Raw genomic sequence first — 22,267 nt, forward strand, 5'->3', positions numbered from 1 at the left:
GGTCTATGAACCCAATGTCAGCCTGAAGAAGCTACAGAAGATGAACCATTGGTCTTCATCCTCCCAATAAGATTTTTTTGGGTCCACGTCTCTCAGGAGGGATCTGAGGTAGGAGATAGACAGGCCCCTGGATGAGCAGCTGCAGCTGGTCTCCTGCTGCTTCGAGGTGGGATACCAGCGGAGGTATTGGGCCCTGATTGGGCGCATTCTTGTGGATTTCCCAGCCCAAAACATGTGCAGAAAAGGCCCTCAGTCTAGGGGAAGGGCAAAAGGAGGGAGAAGATGCCAGCTGGAATCCATCTTGGCTGAGAGATTGGTGCCCACACCAGGACCAAATATGGAAATGATTGGTCAGAAGAAAAACCTGGAAAAGTGCCCCTATAAAAGCAACCTAAGCTGCGCCTATTGTGTGCAACCTCTGTTGCTCTGCCACGTGTACTTTGCTTCTAATAAACACTTTTATCTTTTTCATAATCTTTGTCTCTTTGCTGAATTCTTTCTTCAAAGAAGACAAGAACCAAGGTCCTTCTTCCAGCCGCTCCCCCACCAGAATCAGCTCCAGCATCCTTTTGGGGAAATACTATTCTACCGAACCCTGAGCCACAGGTGGGCAGGATTGGGTGTCATGGTCACTGGTGGGCCTTGCCCCAGCCCAGGGCAGGTAGGTGCAGAGCAGCCCCTCCATGGTCAGCTCTGCCTGGGGCGACCAGGCTGAGGTCTGCCTTGTCAGGGAGGGGAGAGATGGGGGTCCCACTTTGGGTGACTGAGGAGTTACAGGGACAGGGAGAAAAATGGAGAGGGACAGACAGTGAGGCATCCACAAGACAAATACAGAGAGAAAAAGAGACACAGGAAGAGATATAAAGAGAGAGATGGAGGGACTTCCCAGGCGGTCCAGTGGTTAAGACTCCACGCTTCCAATGCAGAGGGTGTGGGTTCGATCCCTGGTCGGGAACTAAGATCCCACATGCCGCGCAGCACAGCCAAAAAAAAAAAAAAAAGAGAGAGAGAGAGATGGAGACAGCGGGAGATACAGAGAGAGACACAGATACAGATAAACAAAAAATGGAGAAAGACAAAAGGAGACGAGAGAGATGGATAGAGACAGTGAGGTCAAGATAGAGAAGAGAGATAACAATGGCAGGCAGAGAGAGAAACTGTCAGATGGAGAGACAGAGAGAGAGAGATACAGCAGTAAAGATGCCTCCCTCCAGGATAAAGCAGGCTGTAAAAAAGGCAGATCAAAGGCACTAAAAAAAAAAAAAAAGATGCCTCCCTCCCCATCCCGGCCCTCCTCAACCCCACAGAGGGAGGCCTGCAGGGACAAGCTGGCAGAGATGCACCGCCCACACTGACCTCCTTCTAGGCACTCCCACAGCAGCAGCCGGTCCTCCTTCAGCTCTGCCCACGTTCCCTCCTGCTGCTGGCCAAGCCCATTAAGCTGCTACCCTGGCCACAACTGAAGGCCCCACGCCCTGAGGAGGAAAACACTGAAGAAGCATCCTTGCTCCCTGGCACCCCAAACCATCAATTAGTATTAACGAGGGAAGGTTCCTCTCTGCCTAAAGACCCCCATCTGGGCTCAGATGGAGGCGAGGCCCCACCCCCATGACTCAGGAGGTTAAAGGGCCTGGAGCCGGCCTGTGAGCCCACAGTGTCCGGATGGCGTGTGGCAGCAGGAGAGACCATGCAGCTGGTGAACGAGGAGGCAGGGCCTGGAACCAAGGGCCCAAAGCCCTTTCGGGGCCAGAACTACAAAGCAATCCGAGCAGCCTGCCTGGATGAGGGGATCCTGTTCCGAGATCCCTACTTCCCTGCTGGCCCTGATGCCCTTGGCTATGACCAGCTGGGGCCCGACTCGGAGAAGGCCAAAGGGGTGGAATGGAAGAGGCCCCATGTAATGTGTGGATGGGGCCCTGGACTCCTGGGTCTGAGGAAGGAGGTGTCACTGTGGGACCAGCTCAGAGCAGGTTCCGCAGTCCTGGGTCAAGGGAGGCCCAGGGAAGACAAACGGCCGCCCACAGGTTTTACAAGCCTCTCATGGGGTTGGAGGTGCTCATTACTCCAGAGCCGCGAGGGCAGGACGGGGCCCAGGCTTCTGACCCCCCAGCTGCTCCTTCCCTCCCCTTCCCGTCTGAGGTCTAGATTCCCCCATCTCCCCCAGGAGTTTTGCGCTGAGCCCCGGTTCATCTGTGAGGACATGAGCCGAACAGACATGTGTCAAGGGAGTCTGGGTGAGACCACTGAACCCATGCTGAGCCCCCAGATCTGGCAGGTCGCAGTGGGGACCCTGACAGCTCCGCCCTCAGCCTCCCCCTGCCCTGTCCCTGCCCCTCCCTCTGCCTCTCAGGCTCTCCTCTCCTGGTGCCTCGGTCTCCCTCTTTCCACCCTCCCCCAATCGCAGCCTTTCCTGCCAGGTGACTGCTGGTTTCTTGCAGCTGCTGCCTCCGTCACTCTGTACCCACGACTCCTGTCCCAGGTGGTCCTCCCGGGACAGAGCTTCCAAGATGGCTATGCAGGCGTCTTCCACTTCCAGGTAAAGCTCGGTTCCTCTGTTCATGCCTCAGTTTCCCCCAGGGTGACATGGATTTCATAGTTGACACTGTCCCCTTGGGGCTGTAATTCCCGGACTGGTACAGCAGGGTCAGGCGTCAGAGGTTGGGGCCCAGCAGGGTTGGAGGTGGGAAGCCAAGCCCAGGCCCCTCCCCTTCTCCCACCAGCTCTGGCAGTTTGGCTGCTGGGTAGACGTCATGGTGGACGACAGGCTGCCTGTGCGTGAGGGGAAGCTGATGTCCGTGCGTTCGGATCAGCGGAAGGAGTTCTGGGTCCCACTCCTGGAAAAGGCCTACGCCAAGTAAGGACCCCGATGCCACCAGCGGCAACCCCAAGTCCCAGCCAGCGGGCCCCAAGCCACAGGGGACGCCTGGAGTCCCCGGACTTCTGGGATCCTCCAGACAACCCGCCAAAGATCTCAAACCAAGGTACAGCCCACAGGACCCTCATGTCATACCATCGCCTGAGGACCTCCAAATCATAAACACCTCCCTGATTTTTTTTTTTTCTTGGGGCCGTGCCTTGTGGCATGCGGGATCTTAGTTCCCTGACCAGGGATCGAACCCATGCCCCCTGCATTGGGAGCACAGAGTCTTAACCACTGGACCACCAGGGAAGTCCCCCTCCATTGATATTTCACACAAAATATTCCTAGATACCCACTGAACACTCTTAATTCTGAAGGAGACTGAAATCTCGTTATCAGGCCCCGGAGTCACCAAATCTAAGCAATCCCCTTGGGGGACCTGTAATCTCAGACAATCTCTCCTGATCCCTTGAGAAACCCAAGACACCTCCAAAATATTGGATGTCATCCCTGGAACCCTTAAATCTTCGCTTTTCCCCATTCTGCAGCTCTGAAATCCCTGACAAACCCCATAGGGATCACCCCCCAAAGCAGACATCTCCCACAGACTCAAAGTGTCAGACACAGCCCCCAGGATGCCCAGAATTCTGACAGAGCTCTTCTGTGACCCCCAGATCACGCAGTCCTGGTGGCCCCAGGAGCCACCAGCCCAATTTCCCAGGGCTTCCCAAGTGCACCCTCCTTAAGCGTCTGCAAATTTGGGGGATAGCCCTTGGGACCTCACAGCCTGAGACAGAGGCCTCCCACATTCCCATGGTTGCCCAAGATACTCGCCCATGCCTCAGACACCCCACCCCAGACCTGCTCCCACAGGCTCCATGGCTCCTATGAGGTGATGCGAGACGGCCACATGAATGAGGCTTTCGTGGACTTCACAGGCGGTGTGGGTGAGGTGCTCTACCTGAGGCAGGACACTCTAGGCCTCTTCTCTACCCTGTGCCATGCCCTGGCCAAGGAGTCCCTCGTGGGAGCCACTGCCCTGGTGAGAGAGTCAGACTCCCATGAAGACCCCCGCCAGGACCAGAGTGCAGTCACAGCTAGAGAGGGGTGGTGTCCTGTGTCTTTCTCCCCTCTGCTTTCACTGTTGGCTTATTGTCTCTCACAAATCTAATGCCAGCAAGTCAAAAGGACATTTATTTGCTCTCATGACTAATGAAGCTTCAGGCACAGCTGGATCCAGGTGCTTAGTGGATGTTGTGAATGTGTTTTTCTATTCTTGCTTCTGGGTTAGATTCACTCACAGGCAGGCTTTCCTCTCATGGGCACAAAATTGGGCCCCACAGCTGCAGGTTCCTCCTACTGCCCCCGGGGGATGTGTGTGTGTGAAAAAAAAAGTGCCTCTTTCTGAGAATTTCAACAAAAGTCTCAGGACTGATTTTTCATGGGCTCAGCTTGGGTCATATGTCCATCTGTGACCCAATCACATATTCATTCACTGAGTCAGTCTAACTCATTCGTTCATTCATTTATTTAATCCTCTACTCAGTTACTGAGTGTCTTTTGCGTTTCTCCACCTCTTTTCCTCTCTGTTCTGTATCTCTCTTTGTCCCCGTGTCTCTATGTCTCTCCTCTTTATTTATTTATGTTTTTAGTAAATTTTTTAAAAAAATAAATTTATTTATTTATTTATATTTTTTATTTTTGGCTGCGTTGGGTCTTCGTTGCTGCACATGGGCTTTCTCTAGTTGCGGCGAGTGGGGACTACTCTTTGTTGTGGTGCGCGGGCTTCTCATTGTGGTGGTTTCTCTTGTTGAGGAGCACGGGCTCTAGGTGCACGGGCTTCAGTAGTTGTGGCTCGCGGGCTCTAGAGCGCAAGCTCAGTAGTTGTGGCACACGGGCTTAGTTGCTCCGTGGCATGTGGGATCTTCCCGGACCAGGGCTCGAACCCATGTCCCCTGCGTTGGCAGGCGGATTCTTAACCACTGCGCCACCAGGGAAGTCCCATGTCTCTCCTCTTTAAATCTGTTTTGGTCTCTTGTCTCCATCTGCCTCTCTCTCCTTCTCTTGCCTTCACTCGCCAAATCCCAGCCCCTCTCGGAGCCTGGTGCCATTCAGTTAGGTGCTCTGGGTGACTCCTGCTTTGGTGAAAGGAGGTGGGGATGCAGAGGGGAGCCCTGTCCCCCGCTATGGCTCACTGTCCTGTCCTCTTCCCAGAGTGATCGGGGCAAGTACCGTACAGAAGATGGGCTGGTGAAGGGACACGCATATTCAGTCACAGGCACACACAAGGTGAGGAACCCCCAGGGTGGGCTGGCAGGGGGTGTCCAAGCACCAAACCCCCACTGACCACGTCTCCCTTAGGTGTCACTGGGCTTCACCAACATGCATCTGCTGCGGCTGCGGAGCCCACGGGGCCGAGTGGAGTGGCCTGGGGCCTGGAGTGACAGGTGGGATGGATCTGGGGTGGGTGGGTGGCTCGGTCCCACCTGCCCACCCCTTACACCTCGGTCTCCCCAGCTGCCCACGCTGGGACGCGCTCCCCGCTGAGTGGCGAGATGCCTTGCTGGTGAAAAAGGAGGATGGCGAGTTCTGGTGAGTGGGGCAGGGTCCCTGGTCTGCTTCGGGGAGGGGTGCCAGGCCAGCGGGGTCAGGGAGGGGGCAAGTCCCGCTTGAAGGGACATGGGAGAAGTTCATGGGGGTGGGTCCTAATGGGGAGAAACTGTCCATATCTGTGGTAATTCGGGAGTTGGGTTCTACTTCGGGGAGTCAAATTAGAATTAGCAGTAACATTAGGGAACTTGGAAGCATAGTAATCTTTGGAGGGTTGAAGGGGGATGGGTAATATTTAGGGCAATTGAGGGAGGCTTGGTGACATTGGGGCATTTCTTGAGATTTGGCAGTATTGAGGGGCTGAAGGATACTTACTGGTAATAGAGAATCTGAGGGTCTTGATATTTGGGGGTTGAAGGCAATTTGACAATATTTGGGGGGAGTTTGTAGATCTTGGCTATTTGTAGGGCATTTCTGAGGACTTGGAGAAATCTGAGGGAGCTGGAGGGCTCTAATTTGAGGGTCATTTCTGGAGACATGTATTATTTGGGGGACTGAAGTGTACTTGGCGACATTTAAGGAATTTAGGGGCTTTGTGACTTGGGGGGTCATGAGCTATTTGGGGTGGGGGCCGGGCCAGGGTCTGACTGCCGGCCACCGTCCAGGATGGAGCTGCAGGACTTCCTCTGCCACTTCGCCACCGTCCAGGTCTGCTCGCTGAGCCCTGAGGTGCTGGTCCCCAGCCTGGCTGGAGGCGGCAGGCACATCCACACCTTCCAAGGCCGCTGGGTACACGGCTTCAACTCTGGCGGGGGCCAGCCTGGTGCCGGTGAGGCCTGGAGGGGCCCCTGAAGGCAAGCAAGGGGGGCCGTGGCACGCTGGGTAACCCTGTTTCTTTGTCCTTTACTAGAAACCTTCTGGACTCACCCCCAGTTCCGGCTGACGCTGCTGGAGCCTGATGATGAGGAGGAGGAGGAGGAGGAGGGGCCCTGGGAGGGCTGGGGGGCAGCAGGGTTGCGGGGCCCCGCACTGGGGGGGACGCACCCCCAAATGCACTGTGCTCCTGTCACTCATCCAGCGCAACCGGCAGCGCCTGAGGGCCCAGGGCCTCACGTACCTGACCATGGGCTTCCACGTGTTCCAGGTGGGACCCCGGGCTGGAAGAGGCAATGGGGGAACACAGAGGCATGGAGGTGCAGGAGGCCAAAGACGGGATCCGAGTAGGTAGAGGATGGGGGCTGTGGGTCAGAGTCAGGAGACAGCTGAGGCAATTGGAGGTGGGGGTCAAGGAGAGACTGAAGGGCTAGGGAGGGCGCAGAGGGAGAGGCTGGGGGTCAGAAGGGTAGAGGGGTGAGGGGTCAGAAAGGAGACAGAGAAAGGGCTGGAGGAAAGGCTGAGGATCAGGGAGGGGACCGAGGAGCAGAGGGCACAGATGGGAGGGAGGGGGTCCAGGAGGGGCTGGGTCAGGGACTAAGGGGCAGGGGCTTTAGAAGGGGTGGGATGGGAGGAAAAGAGAGGGGGGGGTGTGGAGAGACCAGGAGCAGGGGCACTCTGAGGGGCGGCTGCCTCCGCCTGGCCCTGACTCCCCCCTGCTCTTCCTTCTTGCAGATCCCAGAGGAGGTGGGTATCAGATAGGACCCCAGATTCCATCCACCTCTGAGCCAGCCCCAGCGGCTGGGACAACCTGGCGGCCTGGGACGCGCTTGGGGTGATGGGCGACCAGTGGGTTTGGACAGGGCGGTGTGGAGGATGCAGTGGGTCGGAGGCTGGGTGGGGTGAACTTGGACGGCGGTGGTCACGCCGCCCTGCCCCCCAGCTGCAGGGCCTGTGGGACTCCCTGCGCAGTCGGTCGCGCGCTCTTGCGGGGCCTGCCGCGCGCCGACCGCTCGCCCTTCTGTGCCCGCCGCGACGTGAGCCGCTGCTGCCGCCTGCGCCCCGGCCACTATCTGGTGGTAGCCAGCGCCGCCCGCGCCAGCGACGAGGCCGACTTCACGCTGCGCGTGTTCTCCGAGCGCCGCCACGCCGCAGTGTGAGCCGGGATCCCCTGCCCCGCCCCGGGATCCCCTGCCCCGCGCCTGGGTCAGCTCAGCGCCCCCAGGATCCCGCCTAGACCCCACCCGAGCCTCAGCTGAGACCCCGCGCGGCCCATATCCCCAGCCACGCGGTGAGCAGTCCCCTCCCCCATCTCCCGTCTGTAATTTGCAGGGAGATAGATGATGTGATCAGCGCCGACCTGCGTGCCCTCATGGTGAGGCGCTGCTCTGGGAAGGGGGTGCGAGGGTGTGTGTGTGTGCTGGGGGGCGGGGGTCCTCTTGGCCAGAACGAAACACCCCCTACCCCACAGGTCCCCTACATTCCCCTGGAGCTAGAGATGGAGCAGCTGTTTCACGAGCTGACAGGAGAGGTAAGGAGATGGGGCAGGCTAAGGGGGTCCCTCCCCTCCACTCCTCTCCCCTCCTCTCCCCTCCCCTCCCCACGCCATGTACCCCTCCCTCCCTCTCTCCCTCATCCTAGACATCTCATTTTGCTTTGGTTTCTCAGTCTGTCTGTGCTTAAATCTCATGAGCTTCTTTTCTCAAAATGCTCACAGCTCTTCCCTGCCTCAGGGCCTTTGCTCAGTCTATACCCTCCCCCTGGACTGCTTTCTCTCCCTTCACAACCCCTGCCAGGCTAAGGCCTTGTCTTTCCAACGTGCCCTGACCCTCCCCCAGGCTGGTCAGCTGCTTGCCCTCTGTGGGCTCCCGAAGCCCAGTGCTTCCCCATTGCAGCCCTGACCACTCTGGGGACAGGTCTCACTCCCTTCTGGGACCAGGAGCTCTGAGAGGGCAGGCCTGGGCCTCTCTCAGTCCCTGCTGTTTCCCAGCACCACCCAGCATGCTGTCTGGGCGGCCCCGGGCTGTTTGTTGAACGACTGCCTGAGTGCAGCCTCACAACCGGCTCTCTCCTTACCAGGAGGAAGAACTCAATGCCCCTCAGCTCCAGACCTTATTAAGCATTGGAGCCTGGTGAGTTGGGGACCAAGAGTGGACTCCACAGAGCCCCCATGTGTGTTAATCCACGATGCTTCTGGGAGTCAGGCCATGGGAACCCTGGGCTCAGCCTGCTGGCGTCTCCCCTGTAGCCAGACCTGTGGCTTCTGTGATAGGACCCGTGGCCAAGGCCATGGCCACTTATAAGCCCATCTTCCTCTACGGAAGTGTAACTGTCCTGAGCACAGACCCAGACCCCCGTGCCTGGGTTCAAGTCCCAGCTCTACTAGTTTCCAGCAGTCACATGGCTTTCTGCACCTCAGTTTCAGAAAGGATTATTGGGGATAACAATAATCCCTAGCACTTACAATGATGGCCAGTATGCAGGAAGTGCCTTTTTTTTTTTTCCTGTAGCCAGGGCCCATGCACGGACTCCCAGAGGAATCGGGCTCAGGACCTGTGAGCAGCTGCTGCAGCGTTTTGGGGTATATGACGGGGGCATTGCCTGGGTAGGGAGGATGGTCTCCGCTTCCCTTCTGGGGACATTGACCTTAACCAGATGCCGCATCCCCAGTATGGGCGAAGCCTCGATCTGTACCACTTCCAGCAGCTCTGGGGCCACCTCCTGGAGTGGCAGGTAAGATGGGGGCTGGGCAGGGCACCTCCTTCTGGAGGGAGAGGCACCTTTACTACATGGGCATGGGTGCTCTGTGGGCTAGCAGGGCCCCAGGGGAGAAGGGGAACTTGACCACACCATGCCAACCTGGAGGCATCTGGCTGGGATATCCCTGCCCCATACACCCCTTTGTTGTCCCTCTAGGGGCACTGAATAGCTCAAGGATCAAGAGCAGACTTGGATCCTGGGTTGGAATCCCAGCTCCCAGCTCAGGCCCTTTCTGGCTGTGTGACCTGAGGGGCCTTTGCTTGTCTACCACTGGGAGGCGATAATTCCCCACCCCCCTCCCGGCTCTGGATCCCTGTGAGGAGGAGATGGTCCCAGGCCTCCCCACACTGCAAGTGGTAAGCCACTGTTCACTGAGCCCTCACTAAGCCCTTTGTGGGTAGAATCTCACCTTGTCCTCACAACAACCCTGTTACTGCTGGTACTGTTATTCCCAATTTACCGATTGGGAAACAGACACCCAAAGTGGTTAAGCTGCTTGCACAGGGCAGCCAGGAAGAAAGGGAGGTGGGTGGGAACTCAGGCTGTCTGGCTCTGAGACCCCCTTTCAGCCTTCTTCAGGGTGCTCAGGGGCCTGGGTGTGGGACTGACCAATACCTCCCTGCCCAGGCCACATTTGACAAGTTCGATGAGGACGCCTCTGGAACCATGAACTCCTATGAACTGAGGCTGGCCCTGAACGCAGCGGGTATGGACAGAGGTCCTGCGGGATCCTGGGGACGGATCTGCTCCCCCTCCTCCCCTGTACTCCTCCCCTGCCATCCACAAAGCCCACACCTTAGTTGCCCACTCTTGGCAGGAACTGGGTGACCCTGAGAGAGCCCCAAAGGGGAGAATCCTCTGCGTGGGGGGAGGAGGGCACTGAGGGAGGGAGTGCGGCCCTCCTGGGAGGGGAAGCGGGGGTCGGGAGCTGGTGTCTGAGAGGCCCCAGCCCCCAGGACCTCATGGTAGAATGTCCTGGACTCCTGGACTTCTTGGGTGGCCCTGGGCGCCTGGAGCCTCCATTTCCCTCTCTGTAAAATGGCTAATACACAGGGTGGCCAGGAGAAGCCTGTGGAATGGAGCCCACAGGGTTTAGTGCTGGAGAATGCAGCGTCCATGACTGCGTGCCAGAGTGCCCAAAGGAAGGCTCCCACCGAAAGGCTGAGTTCTTCCAGGAGACGTAGAACAACCCCATTCCATTTGTGTGGGAGCACAAAAATCCTAGCCAATGAACAGAGGCAGAGAGCAACTTCTTCCCTGGGCTATGCAGTTAGAAAAGTGCGTGTGATCTGTCCCCCACCCCACCTTGCGCAGACGGGGTGTGGTCTGGGATCAGACACAGAACTCCCAGACCCCCCACCCCACCCCAGGGCTCATCTGCCACAGCAAAGGGAAGGGTGAGACATGGGGAGATGGGGGGCTGGGGGTGATGTGACCCAGAGTCTGAGAGGCAGGGGGAGACCCTGAGGGGGGAAGTCTAAGGTCCAGGGAGGTGCAGGAAAAGAAAGGAACTCAAGACACGGGGGAGATGGAGTCAGAGAGAAGACTGGGAGATGTGAGCCTGAGAAACAAGAGTCCCAGGTAGGCAGAAGCAGAGGCGAGAGAGGGTAGGGGAAGGTGGAAGGCTGTACTGTTCACGCGGTATGCCCGAGTGCCTGGTACAAGCCTGGTGTTTGTTAGTCTAGGCAGAGGAGCGCTCTAATGGGCTGACGTGCTGATGGTACAGACACACGACAAGCAGAACGTCTAGGGCAGATGGTGAGAGGTCCTACGGTGGCAAAAGGAAACAGGCCATGGTGCTGGGACCCGCAGCGGGTGAGGTGTGGGTTGAGACATGGCGGTCAGGGAAGGCCTCACTTGGGTGATGTGTGAACAGAGACCGGAAGGAGGGGGGAGTGAGCCTTGGGGACTCTGGGGAAGAGCGGTCCAGATGGGGAAAGTCAGTGTAAAGGCCCTGAGGAGGCTGGTGTGGAGGCAGCGGAGTGAACGAGGGGCCCAGTGATGGAGATGAGGACAGGGGGCCAGTGTGGCTGGAGCCAAGTGGGGAGGGGGAGGTGGTCAGAGAGGAGATGGGTGGAGGAAGACAGGAGAGCCCCACGAGGCCTTGGGAGGCCAGCTCTTTAAAATTTTTTAAATATGTATGAGAGGGAGGAGGGAGAGGCAAATCCAGGGTCAGGGACTTGTGTGTGAGCCTGGAGCTGACAGGCAAGGGAAAGGTGGTGTGTATGGTGGATGGAATACCAGGGAGCGGGCCAGCTGGAAGCAAGGTCTGGAGACCCGGGCAGTCCCGGGCTGGGGGGACGGACAGGAGAAAGAACCTGCTCCGATCCAACCCTATCCTCTGCTCCACAAAACCCCCCTGAGCCCCGCTCTGCTCCAGGCCCTGTGCTGGCTGATGCTGGGGATTCAGTGGTGACCAGAAGCCCTTCCCGGACCTCACCCACCACTCACTTCCCTGCCCAGTGCAGGCGCAGCCAGAGCCACCAAAGACAGTGACAGCCCAGAGGGCTCAGGGCAGGCATGTGGAGGCCTAGAGGGGTCAGGGCAGGGATGTGAGCTGTGGGACCCCAGAGGAGGAGCTTGACGCTGCTTGCTGGGGGCTGAGTATCTGAGAGGACTTCCTGAAGGAGGCGTGTATCAGAGTAGGAACACTCCGGGCTGAGAGAGGACATGGTGTTCTGGGCAGAGGGAACATCAAGTGCAAAGAAGGCAAGGCAAAGCCCAAGGTCAAGTAGAGAAGAGGGAGGAGGGGAGCTGGAGATGAGGTGCAGACTGTGCAGGCCACCAGGTGGCTGGGGACAACGGGGGCCCTGGGGAGGGGTAACCAGGAGGTCATGGTCACTAGGGCCCAGTAACCTAGGTAAGGGGTTTTACAAGGACTGGCTTTTAAAAGCTTCTGTTGAACGATTCCTCATCGGAGGTGATTTCTGAACTCCAGAAATCGCCCCTGATATGGAGCATCAAGAAATTGACTCCATACGGGGCTGACAAAAATGCTTTGCTGCACAGAAATATTCTCTAGTGTCTATTAGCAGAAATCCGGCAGAGTTTAAAGGAATAATAATACAATAGTTATGATGTGCCAGACACTGTCCTAAGCTCTCTACATATAATATCTTCACACGACCTTATAGGGTCAGGGCTCTCATAGTCCCCACTTGACAGATAAGGAAACTGAAGCCCAGAGAAGTGAAGGGAGTTGCCCGGGGCCTCACGGCTGGGATGAGGCAGAGCTGGGACTAGAGAGGTGGGACCAGGCCCCCCTGGTGTCTGCCTTCCCTGGGGAGTCGGAGGGGGGGGTATGACCCTGAGTTGGGGCTCCCGGGGCAGCCCAGGCTCAGAGGTGGCCTCCCCCAGGCTTCCACCTGAACAACCAGCTGACCCAGGCCCTCACTAGCCGCTACCAGGACAGCCGTCTGCGCGTGGACCTCGGGCACTTCGCGTCCTGCATGGCCCAGCTCATCTCCATCTTCCGTGAGTGCCATCCCTGGCACTGGTGGGACAGAGGGAGCATGTCTCCACGGTAGGGGGACCAGGGAGGTGGGCGCTCACCCTGCCCCTGACAGGCCACTGCAGCCAGCACCTGGATGGGGGCGAGGGGGTCGTCTGCCTGACCCACAGACAGGTGAGCCTGGGCTGCAGGGAGGGGTGGCACGGGAGTGTCAGGAGTCCCCGGCCTCATGCCTGCTGTTTCCTCTCGCCCACTGGATGGAGGCGGCCACCTTCTAGGACCCCAGCGGGGGAGCCCTGCCTTTCCCTTCTCCCAGCCCGGACCAGGGTTTCCTCCACAGGGAGGGGGCTGATGCCCTGACGTTAAGCCGTGATTCAGAGCGTGGCCTTGGGAGCCAGCCTGCCTGGAGCTGACTTCTGGCTCCACCACTCACCAGCTGGGTGACACCGGGCAAGTCACTGCACCTCTCTGGTAAACGGGCATGGTAACAGCACCTTTCTCGTGCAGGCTGCACGAGTTAGCCCACGTTACATGCTTAGAACAGTGCCTGGCCTGGAGTGGGTCCCCAACAGCACTCCTACTTGCACACACTCATGGGAACAGGGATTGGGGCACTCCCACGCCCCACCTCGCTCTGGGAAGAGGTGCTCTATCATCGCTCTCCTAAGAGGTGGAGAAGAGATAGAAAAACAGAGGACACTGTAGGAATCCTTCTTAAAAATATTACATGTTTTATTATCCTGTCCCCAGAAGGGTGGTTTATCCAGAAACCGAGAAAAAAATAATCAATCGGAATAAACTCAAAAAAAAGGGGGGGGGGAGGTGGTGGAGCGAAACCATCCACTAACAGGCAGCTAGGCCAGCAGCCCACCCTCCACCTCGGGGGGGTCCCCAGAGACCCACGCCGACGGCAGACATCAGAGAAATCAGTAAGGGGCTCGGGGAGGGGAGCAAATCAGCTATGTCTTCATTATGAGAGCAAGAGGCGGCGAAGATATGCTGCTAGGTGAATATATATTTATATAATAAATCCGTAAGTTAATAAAGTAAATAGTAATTCTCTGAAAGGTTTTTTTTCATAGTTTTTTTTTTTTTTGTGGATTTTTGTGTGTTTTTTTTTGTGTTTTGTGTGTGTGTGTGTGTTTTTTTTTTCTTTTTTTTTTTTTGCAGGTGGAGGGGGGTCCTTAGAAAATCTGAGAGATATGCAGGTCCAGACAAAGCAAGGTGGGGGCTGGCTGGGGGTGAGGGTGGGAGGCTGGTCTGCCCAACCCCACTCCTGGTGCAGAAGAGGGGGGACTGAGCTGAACCCCCTCATATCCTGGCGATGCCAAGTGAGGGGAGGGGACGGGGGAGCAGGGAGCAGGCTGGTCCTCTTTCCTGCCGGGCGGCTGTGGCACCCTCTGTGGGGCCCATTGCAGGCCCGGGCGGTTCCTGGACAAGGCACGTCGGGCTTTGGCCTGGATGTGGGAGGCCTTGAAGGGACCTCAGGGGAGAAGAAATGGACCGGGGAGGGGGGGGGTGGTGAGGGGTGGGCCTTTCTAGGGCTTGGAGGGGGCCTGTTTTGCTGTGAGGATCCACTGTCCCCTCCACAGAGTTAAAAAAACAAAACAAAACAACACATCATATATATTTACCAGACCAGAAGCGCTGACCCCGGAAGCCTCCCTCACCCCCGTCCAGGGGGAGGGGAGACCCTCCTGGCGCACCGACAACGAGAGAGGAGAGAGCCTGCCCCAGCCCCTCCCTGCCCACCCCGCTCCCGCCCAGGAAGGACTGACAGAGAGTGCTTTGCATAGATACAGAGTCAGAGGAGTGGGGCCAGGGGGTGCTCTTGCAGCGGGGAGGGGGGCAGAAGAGCTCCCCCAGCCCCTCCTGGAGGCTGTGAGGAGGGGTGTTTGGTCAGGGTTTCTCCGGTGGGGGCCTCACAGGTCGCTCTCGCCGTACAGGGCTGTGGAGAAGGACTTGTAGTCGAGGGCCCCGGGCACGGCATCAGGGCCCTGGTACGGGGCCATGCGGGCGATGCAGTACTCGGCCTGGTCGGGGGGCAGCTCTCTCCGCAGCTCCTCGGCTGTGATGAAGTTCTGGGGGCGGCAGGGCGGGAATCTGGGTCACCCCCGACACGGGCGCTGGCCCACCTGGCCCCTCACGCCCAGACCTGGCCGCGAGGGCCCCTCCGCGCCGGCCGCTGGGTGCCTCCCAGGTGTCTTGCTCACCTTGTCCCCGGCCAGGACCTTGAAGGAGGCGATGACCTGGTCGGCCGTGTCCGTGTCGGTGGTCTCCCTCGACATGAAGTCGATGAAGGCTTGGAAGGTCACAAGGCCGCTGTGGTTGGGGTCAACCACGCTCATGATGCGGTTGAACTCGGCATCGCCCTGTGAGGGGGGTGGGCGGGGGACAGGCGGCCTTTCAGCGGGGCAGGGCGGCCGGGCCGGCCCGGTGGCTAGAACCGGGTCAGGAGAGCAGTGCCCGACCCCAGCGCACACGACAGGCGTCATCAGCCTGCCTCCAAGGGTCTTGGCTCCCCGGCCGGCTGCCCCATCTGCCCCGGACCTGGGCCGCGCACCCGCTGCGCCTCCCCTCCCGCGTTTTTGGGAAGTGGGGAGTTGGGGAGTGGATCTAACAGGTCTACTGCTCCTCAGCCCTGGCTCGGAAGTTAGCTCCGGAGGGCGAGGAAGAAAGAAAGAGAGAAAGAGAAAGAGAAGGGGAGAGAGCTGGAGGCCTGACCTCCTCTCTCCGGAGACTTCCAGGAAAGGAGGTGGGAGGCTCAGGGAGTCATCGGAGGGACCCCAACCAGCAGATGCAGCAGAGGAGGAGGAGGGAGGCCAGGCCGCGCTGCTCTGGTGGAGGAGTGTCCCCGAGGACGCGGACATTCTGGAGGCGGCGAGGAGGGTGAGGGGGAGGGGGAGGGGCGGAGGAGGAGGGGGGAGGGGCGGAGGAGGGGAGGAGAGGCGCAGCAGCAAGGGCAGGCAGAGGCGGCGTACCAGGCTGTATCCCGTGGAGATAAGCAGAGCCCTGAAGTCATCGGAGTCCATGCTGCCTGTCTGCTTCTGCTCGAGGACGCAGGGACAGCAGAGGAGACCGGGCCCAGAGCAGGCAAGAGGGGCCGCCCCGTGTGCACAGCGGGGAAACAGGACAGTGGCAGGGAGCAGGGGAGACAGAGGCGGCCCCGAGAGACCAGGTAAGGGGGAAGGTGTCCGGAGAGACACAGGGCAGGGAGGAGGCAAGAGAGCCCGTGAAATGGCACACATGATGGCAAGGGGTGGGATGGCCAGAGGGAGGGGAGACAGAGAGAAGGAGAGAGAGAAAGAGAAGAGCAGTTAATGCCACAGTCCGCTGGGCCCAGGGGGCGCGTACCTGCCGGTCATTCTCCACGTCGTAGCCCAGGCTGATGAGGCAGGCCTTGAACTCCTCTGGCCCCAGCGCCCCGCCGTGGTCCTGCCGGCGTCCGAAGGCAGGTGTGCACAAGGGGCGGTGTGGAGACCAGGCCGGCACGGAGGCGGGGAGAGGGGCCCGGGTCACATGCAGACGGCGGGGGAAGGGGACACACGGGGGAGGGAAACACAGAGTTAGAGGTGACGTGGACAAGGTGATGGCCAGGGCGGGGCAGGTGGAGGGGCGTGGGTGGCCTGGAGGGCAGTCAGAGGCCTCCTCCCAGCTCCTCTGGGCCAGAGCAGGGGTGGGAGCTGAGAGGTGCAGGATTGAGGCTTGAGTCCCAGGACTCCTGGGAGGGAAGAGGGGAGCTCTCCTCACCTCCAGAATTTGGGGTGGGAGAAAGGGAATTGCACCCCCTCCTGCTGGGCCCCTGCCTAACGCCCAGAGCACATGCTACCCACAGAAAGCAGGCAGATGACACATCAGGCCCGGCAGGGCCCGGGGCAAACTGGTGCTCAGGGCCCCTCTAAAGGGGCTGCCAGACCAAATCTGACTTTTAAGGACACTGTGTGTATGTGTGGATCAGATTCCTGAGTCAGGTCTCAAATCCCTGGTGTGCTGGGACCTGTCTGTTCAGGGTTGCATCGGCAGGTGGGCGAGGATGCATAGCCCCGGGGGCAGGGCTTGGGACTCCCCTTTCTCTTCCTGAGGGAAGCTGCCCACGCTGTGGGTCGAGGTGATGCACCTCTGCACCCCCTTCAGTGGCTGGGGCCCTGCCGCCCCCTGTGAGTGGCCTCTGATTCTCAGCAACTGTGATGTGAACAAACGGACAGATGCAAAGACGGAGGGGGCAAGGTGGGAGGTGACAGTGGGGAGGGAAGACACCAAGGGGCAGAGGGAGCGGCTCACCTTGTCGAAGTGATTGAAGGACGCCCGGAACTCCTGCATCTGCTCTTGGCTGATGCCCTTGGCATCGCGGGTGAGGATCTGGTTCTCGACCTCGTTGATGGTGCGGGCGATGGTGGTGAGCAGCTGCTCCCAGCCCACGCGGATGTGCTGCGGGAGGAATGAGGGCGTGAGTGTGGGCTGGGCCGGCAGGTGGGGATGCTGGGACCACCGCAGCTGTAGCTGAGGGGGGCTCGGAACTGGCTTCTCCTTGTGCGGGGGTGTGTGTGGCCTGGAGTCAGGCTCGCCCTAACTTCCCCCCAAATGCCAACCCAGCCCCACACTCTCCCGTGGGGCTCATGTGCACAGGGACACAGGCACGGTGCCCGCCTATTGCCTCTGCCAACCAGCGGGGTTCACGTCACACCGGTGTATGTCCCAGTGACGGATGCAGCAGACAGCTGGGTCCTGATACCTGTGCCAGGATCCACAGGGAAACTTTGCAGAGACATGCTGGGCAATGTTTAACCAGCTTTCTGGGGAAACAGCCCTTCCCCCCTTTTATTTGGTGGTATCTTCCGATTTGCATGGTCTAATAAGCGCTGTCACCGCGGACCATTTCAAGCTACCGATAGGATGGCAACCAGCCCTGATGCTGTAACCTGGCGGCAGCGAGCCAGGGCATGGGATTCCCGCACATGCTGGCTGGATCTGCGTCCTCAAGTGAGGATGAAAGGGCTGAGGCCACACTGGGGGGCGGGTGCTGCCTGCCCTCCCAGCTCTCCAGGGGGTTGGGATAAGGCAGCCGGGCCCTGCGTGGGCTGCCACAGGGCACCCCCCCAAGCCCAGGGCAGGCGGGGCGGGGGCGGGGCGGGGCGGGGCGGGGCGCGGGCTCGCCTCCATGGTGTAGTTGGTGTGCTTGTTGTCGAAGATGAGCGCCTCCTGGATGAGCTGGTGCTGCTGCTCCAGCAGGTCCAGGCTCGGCTTGTAGTCCACGATGCTGCGCTCGTACTGCTTCAGGTGGCTCAGCTGGTCCTCCAGAGTCCCGTTCATCTCGATGGAGATGCGCCCGATCTCCTGCACAGAGGGCGGTGCTACTGGGGCGTGGGACTGGCGGGCCCTCGGCCACGACCAGCCACCCACCGGGAGGAGGTCTGTCGCCGGCCGCCCCAATGCCAGGGCGCCTCCCGCCCGGGGCCTCTGCCCAGGGGTCCCCTCCGGCCCACCCTCCAGGGTAACAGCAGCCACGATGCAGTTTCTGCACCAACGCTCCACAGGGCTAACCTCACTGCTTCCCCCCCTTGACTCCCTGTGAGGCCCAAGACTGGGACAGGCCTATTCCGCAGAGGTGGAAACTGAGGCCCAAAGGGGGTAACGTATCACATTAAGAGGCAGAGCCAGGATCGGAACCCAGGCCTGGCGACTTCAGAACCCGTGCTCCTGGGCACGAGCACCCCACGCCTCGCCTCCCACGGCAACCAAGCCGTGCAGGGGGCACTGAGCCCCGCGGCCAACCTGCCCGGTCCTCTCTCGGGCTGCCGTGAGTTTCAGTGAGGCCACTTTGGTCAGTGGGGTGCCTAGTACACAGTGAGCACTCGGTAAGTGGTGGCCCGAGTCGCAGTTGGCATGGTTACAAGCCTTCCCGTGGCTGGGTCACGAGGGCAGAGTGAGGGTGCGGTGAGGGTCTGAGCTCGGACCACCTTGATCACAGCTACACCACAGTGCTTGTGATGGGGCTGGCATAGGGCGGTGCCCAAAAGTGTCTGTTGAGGGAATGCAATAATGGTCTTCCTCATCCTTTTAGGGATGAGAAAACTGAGCCACAGAGGTTAAATTGTGCGTGACTCCCCGATCATTAAGTCAAGGGGAGAGTCGAGACTCGAACCCATCTCTACCTGACCCCTTAGCACAGCTTCCCTCTGGATGGTGCTGCCATTTCCATGAATATGTTATCGGCGCTCCTAATCCCACGAGGCCACGAGAGCTGGGTCCCCGATCCACCAGGCCCCCAAGTGCACCGGCCCCGCGGAGCACTGGGCCCTCCCACCAGGGGTGAGCAGCCTCCCGTTCAGTGGGGGCTCTTCCTCAACTCTGCCCGGAGAGTCTCCTGCGCCCAGCAGGGCTGGGGCGACTCGCCCTCACCTCCATCTTAGTCTGGATCCAGGGCCCCACGATGTTGGCCTGGCTGGCGAACTGGCGGCGGAGGTGCTCGTTGGACTGCTGTTTGCTCTGCTCCTCCAGGAGGGCGTGGTCCCGCTTGGGCACCAGCTGCTGCACCTGGGGAAGGGGACGCAGGCAGGAGCAGTCAGGGCGGCGGCCCCCTCGCCTGGCTGGTCCTGCCCCGGCCCTGCCGGCGGGTGGGTGCCGCCTACCTTCTCCCACTTGGAGTTGATGATCTGGGGGGTGACGGTGGTGTAGGGGTTGCTGCCTGACAGCTTGATGTGGTTGCTCTCGGCGATCCTCTGGGCCTCCTTGTGGATGGCCAGGATGGCCTCCCGTTCCCTGTCAGCGTCCGGCAGTGTTGACTTGAACTGGTCGTGGGCTGAGATCAGGCCCTGGGGGCGGGAAGAGAAGGGGTGAGGGCGCAGCCCAGCCCCGTGGAGGCCCCACGAGCCACGAGCGGGGCGGGAGGGGAAGGGGCGGACCTCGATCTCCTCGATGGTGTGGACAATGAACATGTCCTGGAGGTCCTCCATGGCGCTCTCCATCCAGTTGTTGAAGGGGGCTGCCCGCTTGGCGTACTCCAGGTGCAGCTGGTCGATGGTCTCCAGCTGCTTCTCCGTTTTCTGGTGCGTGTTGGGAGGGACAGGGACAGAGGAGGGAGGTCAGTCAGCTAGCAGGAGGCGTGTACGGTGGGGAGGGGCCCGGGGGCACCAGGGGGTCAGGGGAAGACCCCTGCTCTGAGGGCAACGAGGCATAGACCTCGGCGGGTGGCATCGCCCCCTCCTCACCTCCAGGGCTTCCCTGCGACTGTGGGTCAGAGAGCCAAGGGCGTCCCACTGGTCGCAGATCTTCTGGCAGCGGGTGTTGACGTTGTGGGAGTCGTAGTAATCCAGCTCGCTGTGGGCCGGGCAGAGGGTGATGAGACCCAGCAGGGGCAGTCAGGGTGTGCTGGACCCACCCGCCCCCAGGTGTCCCAGGCCCTGGTACCAGGGGATATCAATACTTAAGCACATCAGTCATCAATCACCCCTCTGGCCCGGGGCAGGAGGAATTGGGGGGAGAGGATAACAGAGCTTGCTGTCACTGTAAGCTGACGAAGGGCTCCCAGAGTGTGGCCCTCGACCATGCCTGTAGGCTGGCGAAATCTCAGTTGCCCAACCAGGGGTCGAACACAGACCCCCCAGCAGTGGGAGCACAGAGTCCTAACCACTGGACCACCAGGGAAGTCCCCGGGATTGCTTTTTCCATTTAAAGAAAGTCTAGCAGAGCGCACTGGTTACAGCATAAGGCTCTGGAGCCAAGTTCCTTAGGTGTGAATTCCAGCTCTCCGATTTTGAACTTGTGTGACCCTGGGCGAATGAACTCCCTCTGGATCCCTCGGTTTTCTCACCTCTGAAATGGGGGTGGGGTTATCATGGAGACCAAGTTACTGAACTCATGTGAACTGCCCAGAGCAGTCCTTTGCACCCAGTACGTAAAAGTAGCAACAGTTACCCATTAAAGGTTGTGTATTTACTTTAATGGGTATTAAGAAAAAAATGTACAACTAGCCTGCAATCTCATTGTACGCAACTAACAATATATTCAAGAAAAAAAAAGTGAGCTGATTAGGGAATGGGTATGATTATTGCAATGACTGAGGTTGGAAACACTAAGCTGATACCGTAGTTCCCGGCCCCCTGCCCCTTATTCCCTCTCTTCAGCCCCAGCATTCCTGCCTCCTGGGGTCCACACTTGGATACGCTTAGCAGCAGGCTCCTAGGGAGTCAGTGCACAGGGCTGGGGGAACAACTATGGGGAGGAACACGACATGGGAACCAGGACACAGGGATTGTGTCGCCTGCCTGGTGAGCCAGACGGGCAGGCAGGATACAGGGGCCGGGGGAGGGGAGCAGGCAAGGGCTGGAGGAGGAGCCAGGCTGTGCTTCACACAGGGACCAGGCGGCCCAGGCTCCAGTCCTATCTCACTCCCTAGCTGTGTGACCTTGGGCAGGCCCCTTGGCCTCTCTGTGCCTCAGTTCCCATTCTGTAACACAGGATCGCTGGGGGATTAAATGACTCAGACTCATCTTCGGGGGAATGGACAGCACCCCAAACAGCCCTCCCTTTCTCCTCCAGGGCTACTGTACAGAAAGCTGCCTCAGGGACCGCCTGTTTCCCGGCTCAGGGTAATGGGTTTCACATGGCTGTTCCCAGTGCCTGAGAAGTGGGCTGGCCTAGGATTTCCTCCAAGTCTGTTTCCCACCGGCTTCCAGGAGCTCGCCTGTCAATGGGGGGTGGGGGTGGGGACCTGCCCATGTCCCACCCCACAACCCCTGAGGGTGGTGGACGTCTGCGTCTGTGACCTCACTCTCCTCGGCCTGGGCAGGCCAGGTACAGGGGCTCGATCCTAGGGGAGCTGCAGGACCCCAAGGGGTGCCCCCAAAAGTGCTCAATGGGGACGCCGTGTCCCTGGTACTGTGAAGGCCCAGTGGTACTTCTGCCTCTGGGTGAGCAAATGGGGAGCCCCCAGAGCAGGTGGGCAGCGTGGAGGGCGTGAGTCAGGGAGGAAGCCAGCCCTGCCCGGCGTGGGGCTCCACCAGGCATCACTGCTAGGCCCCAGCCTTGCAGGAACAAGAACTTTGCGGGTGACTGTGACAGGGTAGGGGGTGTCTGTGGAAAGGGCAGATCCAGCCAAGGATCCTATTTTTGAGCAGACGGCTATTTTGGGAGCCCTGCCGCCCTCCAGGGCCTGTGGATTTTCCATGAAGTAATGGCCTGGGCCTCCCACTCCCTGGGCCCTGCTTGCTGCTGGCCGCTGTGCTGGTGGAATAAGGCCCCCTTTCACTGGCTCTGGAGGCTCAGTGTACTAATTGTGTGCACAAGTTTATCTGACTGGGGTGGGGAAGGGAGGGCAGAGAACCGACTGCCTGGAAGCTCTTACAATAAGTGTATTCTGAGCAGGAGAGGGAAGGGGCCGGGCAGAACAATGGGCTCTCTGTGCAGCCAGATTCCCTCAGGGAGCAGCGGGTGGGAGCGGTGGGGGCTAGGCCGCCCACCACATCAGGGGGCCAGGGGGTCTCCTTGGTGTGGCAGGCAGAGGAGGGGGAGCCCCAGGGACCCCAACAGCCTGAGGAATCAGGACAAGGGGTCAGAGACCTCCCTTCTGCTGGAGAATCTAGATCCCACTGTTTCTCATCTAGGGTAAAGACAAGGTGGGCAAAAGGCATCATCCTGTAAGGCTCTTCCCTGGCATCTGAAAGGAGGGTGAGAGGGTGGAAAGGGCTGGGGGACCCCATTCCACCACTGCCCCACCGCTGCTCTGGACTGGGTGCTGGAGGGGAAGCAGGTGACGGGGGACCACGAGCCCACAC

At 59.6% G+C, this 22,267-nt stretch overlaps 2 protein-coding genes across 7 annotated transcripts in view; one reads left to right on the plus strand and one right to left on the minus strand.

The window, feature by feature from the left end:
* The first annotated feature begins 1,662 nt into the window (after positions 1-1,662).
* On the plus strand, positions 1,663-22,261 carry CAPN12 (calpain 12). The gene is given in 24 exon segments (XM_036833610.1): positions 1,663-1,682; positions 1,684-1,897; positions 2,165-2,234; positions 2,418-2,536; positions 2,721-2,854; positions 3,734-3,902; positions 5,075-5,149; positions 5,222-5,307; positions 5,378-5,452; positions 6,076-6,239; positions 6,321-6,442; positions 6,444-6,554; positions 7,019-7,030; positions 7,227-7,256; positions 7,258-7,439; positions 7,616-7,658; positions 7,755-7,814; positions 8,363-8,415; positions 8,771-8,864; positions 8,954-9,016; positions 9,671-9,749; positions 12,401-12,517; positions 12,610-12,668; positions 20,386-22,261. Coding segments are annotated over 24 exon segments (2,181 nt in total). The 3' UTR covers positions 20,416-22,261.
* The window catches only part of ACTN4 (actinin alpha 4), a 73,288-nt gene continuing 64,223 nt past the window's right edge, over positions 13,203-22,267 (minus strand). For 2 of the 6 annotated variants that reach the window (XM_036833606.1, XM_036833605.1), the window contains exons 13-21: positions 19,703-19,811; positions 19,397-19,537; positions 19,124-19,306; positions 18,894-19,028; positions 17,649-17,828; positions 16,776-16,922; positions 15,476-15,541; positions 14,708-14,866; positions 13,203-14,575 (exon numbers count right to left, since the gene is read on the minus strand). In XM_036833606.1, the coding sequence (XP_036689501.1) occupies positions 14,417-14,575; positions 14,708-14,866; positions 15,476-15,541; positions 16,776-16,922; positions 17,649-17,828; positions 18,894-19,028; positions 19,124-19,306; positions 19,397-19,537; positions 19,703-19,811 (1,279 nt within the window). In that variant the 3' untranslated portion in view covers positions 13,203-14,416. Of the gene's footprint in view, positions 14,576-14,707; positions 14,867-15,083; positions 15,366-15,475; positions 15,542-15,848; positions 15,930-16,775; positions 16,923-17,648; positions 17,829-18,893; positions 19,029-19,123; positions 19,307-19,396; positions 19,538-19,702; positions 19,812-22,267 lie in introns of those variants that run through there. The other 4 variants (XM_036833608.1, XM_036833604.1, XM_036833603.1 and 1 more) reach the window with 4 other exon arrangements.

This window comes from Balaenoptera musculus, chromosome 19, assembly GCF_009873245.2.
Source record: "Balaenoptera musculus isolate JJ_BM4_2016_0621 chromosome 19, mBalMus1.pri.v3, whole genome shotgun sequence".
NCBI lineage: Eukaryota > Metazoa > Chordata > Mammalia > Artiodactyla > Balaenopteridae > Balaenoptera > Balaenoptera musculus.